At 45.2% G+C, this 4,659-nt stretch overlaps 1 protein-coding gene across 1 annotated transcript; it reads left to right on the plus strand.

Annotated features, from left to right (window-relative positions):
- The first annotated feature begins 354 nt into the window (after nucleotides 1-354).
- On the plus strand, nucleotides 355-4,445 carry LOC104913338 (follistatin-related protein 4-like). Its single transcript, XM_031555643.1, has 2 exons — nucleotides 355-547; nucleotides 3,642-4,445. The coding sequence occupies exons 1-2, from the start codon at nucleotides 371-373 to the stop codon at nucleotides 3,771-3,773; spliced, it is 309 nt and encodes a 102-aa protein (XP_031411503.1). The 5' UTR covers nucleotides 355-370; the 3' UTR covers nucleotides 3,774-4,445.
- The last annotated feature ends 214 nt before the right edge of the window (nucleotides 4,446-4,659 follow it).

Genomic DNA, 4,659 nt, shown 5'->3' on the forward strand with positions numbered 1-4,659 from the left:
GTGTCTCAAACCAGCCTCCTATCATTTATTTTTACTTTGTGATCACTGGACTGATGATATTTAGACAAATGTGGAGCAAATTTGATGTGGGTGGGGATTACAAGTATGGAAGTCTGTTCGCAAAGCCCTATAATCCGCAAGGCAACGTGCTGGAGGCAGCCCTGACAGCAGGGCTCAGCCAAACTGTCAGCTCCTACAAAAGATGACCGCTGCAGGAGCTGCAAAGCGCAGCCCGGCGCGGTGCCGTGTGTGCAGACAGCCCGGCTTTGGCTGTGCCATATTTATCATTGCTTCAGAAGCAGAATCCCTTAAAGGATCCCCGTGCAGTAACGCATTCCTCCCTCCCTCTCTTCCAGGTGACACGTGCACCATGGCCAGCTACAGGCGGCTGAAGGGCGTCGTGTTGGAGCTGCAGGCGCAGCGCTCAGCCCCACCGCGCCGCCCAGCCGCCGACGGGGCTGCCCAGAAACGTGCTTTGGTGGAGGAGCTCTTCCAGCACCTGGATGCAAACAGGGATGGGCACCTCAGCAGCTCGGAGCTGGCACAGGTGGGTGCTTTGCTGGGTGCAAATGGAGTGGGTTGTGTTTCTCATTGGAAAGGAGAGGCTGGCTGTGCGACAGCAGGGGGAGCGGTGATGTCGCAGCCCCCACGTCTGCCTCTGCATCTTCGGCGTGGTGTCCAACACTTGGTGATCCTCCACAACAACAACGTGGCAGTTTTCCACCATCATCCTTGCTCCTGAGAATAGCTGATAATCCTCACTGCAAGCAGTCATCTCAGACATTTCCAAGTAGCTTTTGATTCTATGTAAGTTAAGAAGAAATCCTTTTCTTCTTCCTCCTCTTTTCTGGACCGTACGGTGACACGACAGTGAAGTCAGAATATTTTTAAGAGGTTTATTTTGCCAGGGTGTTGAGGCAGATACTGAAATTTTGATTAGCTGATCCTAATGACATTTGAAAAGGTGAGAGCCTGAAGAAACTGTTATTTCTAATTATGGGCCTGCTGTGCTGTTGGAATTCATCTAATTGGTAAAGTGAACCAGCACAGGCACTTGTGCTGATTACTTTGTGTCCTGAACTTGTTTTCTTAGTGTGAAAATTTGACAAAGCATCCTTATAAATATGAGCAGCAGCACTACACCAGATGTGGGAGAGTGTCCCCACGCTGATGTGGTTCTCTATGTTCTATGAGCAAGCAGTGAGCAAGCAGGACAGAGCAAGCTCACTGCTCCCCAAGCAGGACCACTTGGAATGGATTTGCTCTGAATTTTAATCCTGATGCTGTTGACATGATGCACAGTCCTGCCTGCACAATGCAAAGTGTCAGCATAAATTCCCTTAGATCTGAGCTATGAATATATACAATACTTCATCTGAATTCGATGATTTCTTATAAAGGCACGGGTAGGGATAAGAAAGCTCTTCTCTCTGAATTCAAAGCCAGATTTTGCACAGTTACATCTGAGTGTGAGAAAGAGCACAGAGGGCTCCAGGCGTGACAGCAAGCAAAGGAATTGTCTGCTAGCTTATTTTTTAATTCTTCTCTTCTAACTATATCATCAAACTCAGTAAACATGTTTGCAGCTCTCTTGCTTTCTGCAATGTAATGAACTGACAAAGTCCAGCCCTCAGCTGGAGCCCTCTCAGCCACACGTCCTCTGTGCACGCACAAAGGCTGATGCACAAAGTGTCAGCACCTCTCAAAAGACAAAGCAACACCAGGTAATGCTGAGTGCAGAGGGGCTGGGGATGCCTTTAATCCTGAGCTGAGCTGCAGTGCTGTGGGCCCCATGGGGCAGTGTGGGCAGGTTGGGCTGTGCTGGGCACCACCTGAACCTTGGGGCTCTCACTCCGCCTGTATTTCTTCTTAGCTCCAAGCCAGGATGCCTTCCATCTGCTTTCACCTGTCTGGTTTATTCACTCTGCTTCCAAGGGATTTTTGTAGGCAATGAGCAATTTTTAATTTTCAATGTTACAGCCTTAAGAGAAAGTTTCTTGCCTTGAGAGGCAGATCTGTGACTGATTTGTGTTGGCTCTTTTAATCTGAAGCTCACCACATCTTTAAAGTTCCTCCGAAGATGGGAGTTTTATTGCCCATGGGTAGAGGCAGATAAAATGAGCATGGTGCACAGGGAGGCATGTGATCTCATTCTCTCTGGCCGCTGGATGAGCTGTTGTTGTGCATTTTCTTTGTTTTATTTAAAAGAAAAATAGTCTCTTGAGCACCATAACCTTGTCTGCAAGAAACAACCTGAGGCAGGTAGCACACACTGCTGCAGGAAACAAAACGCGCACAAAAAAAAGCAAGAAACAAAACAGTCATTTTTAAAGCCTGAAAGGGGTCTTTAGGAGGCTCAGTGCAGAGGGTTTTTTCCCAAAGGAGAAACTGGAAGCAGAGTCCCTGCAGCAAGGACAGTCCAGTGCCAGGGCAGCCTCCAGCACTGGGATGCAGTGAGGGCCTTTGCTTATTTGTTACTTTCCATTACACAAATGCTTTGAGCAAGACAGTGACAGCAGATGATCCATCCCGTCTGTGTAGAGCCCTCTTTGTGTCCTCACTGCCAACGGATTCCATTGAACTGTGTTTCCCTGCAGTGTGAAGCACCCATGTAGTCCTGCAGCAATGGTACACAAATCTATTAACAAAGGTAATAATTGGAATGGTATTTCCATTTAAAACCTGAACGTATTTTCCAGTCAGATTCATAAATCTACTGAACACATTGCAGCTGAAGTGCCTTGTGTGTGTTTTTTTTTGTCTCCTGACATTAAATCAAAAGGACTAGTAAAAAACTTGTAGTCTGATGAAAAGCTGATCAATTTTCAATACAAAGATAGACAAAGGGAAATTTCCATCTTTAGAAGATTGATCTCGAATGTTATGGTTGATCTCACTTTTATTGAACATTTTTACTGGCTAGGTGATGGGTCATTTTTTTAGCATTATTACTTTAAATTGCTTCGATATAATGGGCCAAGACCAGAGGAGTAAATAAGAGAGTCTCTGGACTGCAGCAAAAGCCTTCCTGCCTGGGAGATGCAGTATTTCAGGAGTTTTCTTCATGTTCCACAATAAATTCAGAGAAGCCGTTGTTTTCATTTTGCTTAGGTCTGAGTTTAGCTGTTTGCTAACTTGGATGTATGACTTTCAAATCTCTCTTCATTTTTCATGTGGAATGTGTGAAATCCTTAGCATACAGAAGAGACAAACTGTTGAGAACTGGAAAAACGCATTCATTTTGAACATACCATCATCTCTTGCTTGCTCTAGTCCTAAAGGGGAAGGTGAAAGCGCTTTTGGAGCGTTACTTTTTTTTCTCTTTGCCCTATAAACCTGGTCCTAATCTGCTGACTTATGGAAGTGGCTGTTCTCCAAAGCCTCTGCTGCTCAGAGGCATTCAGAGAACTCTCATGCACAAGGGCCAGCAGCTGGCACCCCGAGCCAAGTTAGTGCCAAGTCAGAGCTCCAGCTTGGAGGGTTTCATGGTGCTGGAGACCAAGTTGTTACCATCCTCCATGCCCCTGTGAGGAGGAAGAGGTGGGTACGTACCCAAGGATCATTTAATGGTGCATCTGTTGGGTGACTCAGAGCCACTGTCTGTAGCTTTACAGTGAGGCTGAGTGTTTTCTTTGCTGCAGGTAATGAAGAAAGAGGATCTGGAAGATGATTTATTGGATTGTACACTGGAAGACCTCCTCCGGTTTGATGATTATAACAACGATGGGCGCTTAACCCTGCAAGAGCTCTACACGGCCTTCCGTAAGTCCTGATGCTTCTGTCTGTCCTCAGTGTTGAAAGCATGTGAATATCTGAGACGGCAGTGCTCTCTGCCCAGGCATGGCCAGCAAAAATGATCCCTTTTTGTATTTAATGTAAGGCTTGTTTTTAAAGATTGCTGTGCTCCAAAGGGTGGGCAAGAGCCAGGAGGTTGGTAAAAGCGTGTGGGACTCGGTGGTGTTGTGGGTTTTCTCATGCTTTGGGCTGATGGCATCTTGTTGGTGGCAGTGGAGAGATGTTGGGGGAGGGCCATGTATGTAGCCATGAGCGTGTGGCTCCTGAGTAGCTCTGAGGAAACAATATGTACAAACTGTTTTTGCCAAACGTCACCTTTTCTAAAGAGGTTTTCTGTTTGCTTGACTTTCATTTAAAAAAAAACAAAACAAGTTTGGATAATAACACTTAATGTGCTTTCAGACTAGCCCCAGTAATCACCTTACACCTATTTGAACCACATATATATTTAATTCAACACAGCACACTCAAAGCTGCAGATATACAGTAAAACATAAAACTTCATCCGTTAAGAAGGTGATCGAGTGAGTTACCCCAGCTATAAAGGTTTGACATGCAGTTATTTGGGAGTGTATTTGGATCAACGCGTTCTCAAAGTCACACGAACGTGAAGCTAAATTCCACAAGTCATCTGTATGAGTTCTTGGTTCAGTGAATTTTAAGCAGGCAATGAAAATAGGAGAGGTACAAAATATTAGCCAAGGAACAGAGGAAATAATCGATAAACTGAAAGGATTGCTGCAAAAAAGCAAGGCACATTGAGGATTTATCTAAAGGATTTTGAATATTAAAAGAAACTAAAGTTCAGATTTCTCTATTGTCAGTTTCCCAGAATCCCTGCTTTTATCCAGGGCATTTATTGGT

Source organism: Meleagris gallopavo, chromosome 15 (genome assembly GCF_000146605.3).
Source record: "Meleagris gallopavo isolate NT-WF06-2002-E0010 breed Aviagen turkey brand Nicholas breeding stock chromosome 15, Turkey_5.1, whole genome shotgun sequence".
Lineage (NCBI taxonomy): Eukaryota > Metazoa > Chordata > Aves > Galliformes > Phasianidae > Meleagris > Meleagris gallopavo.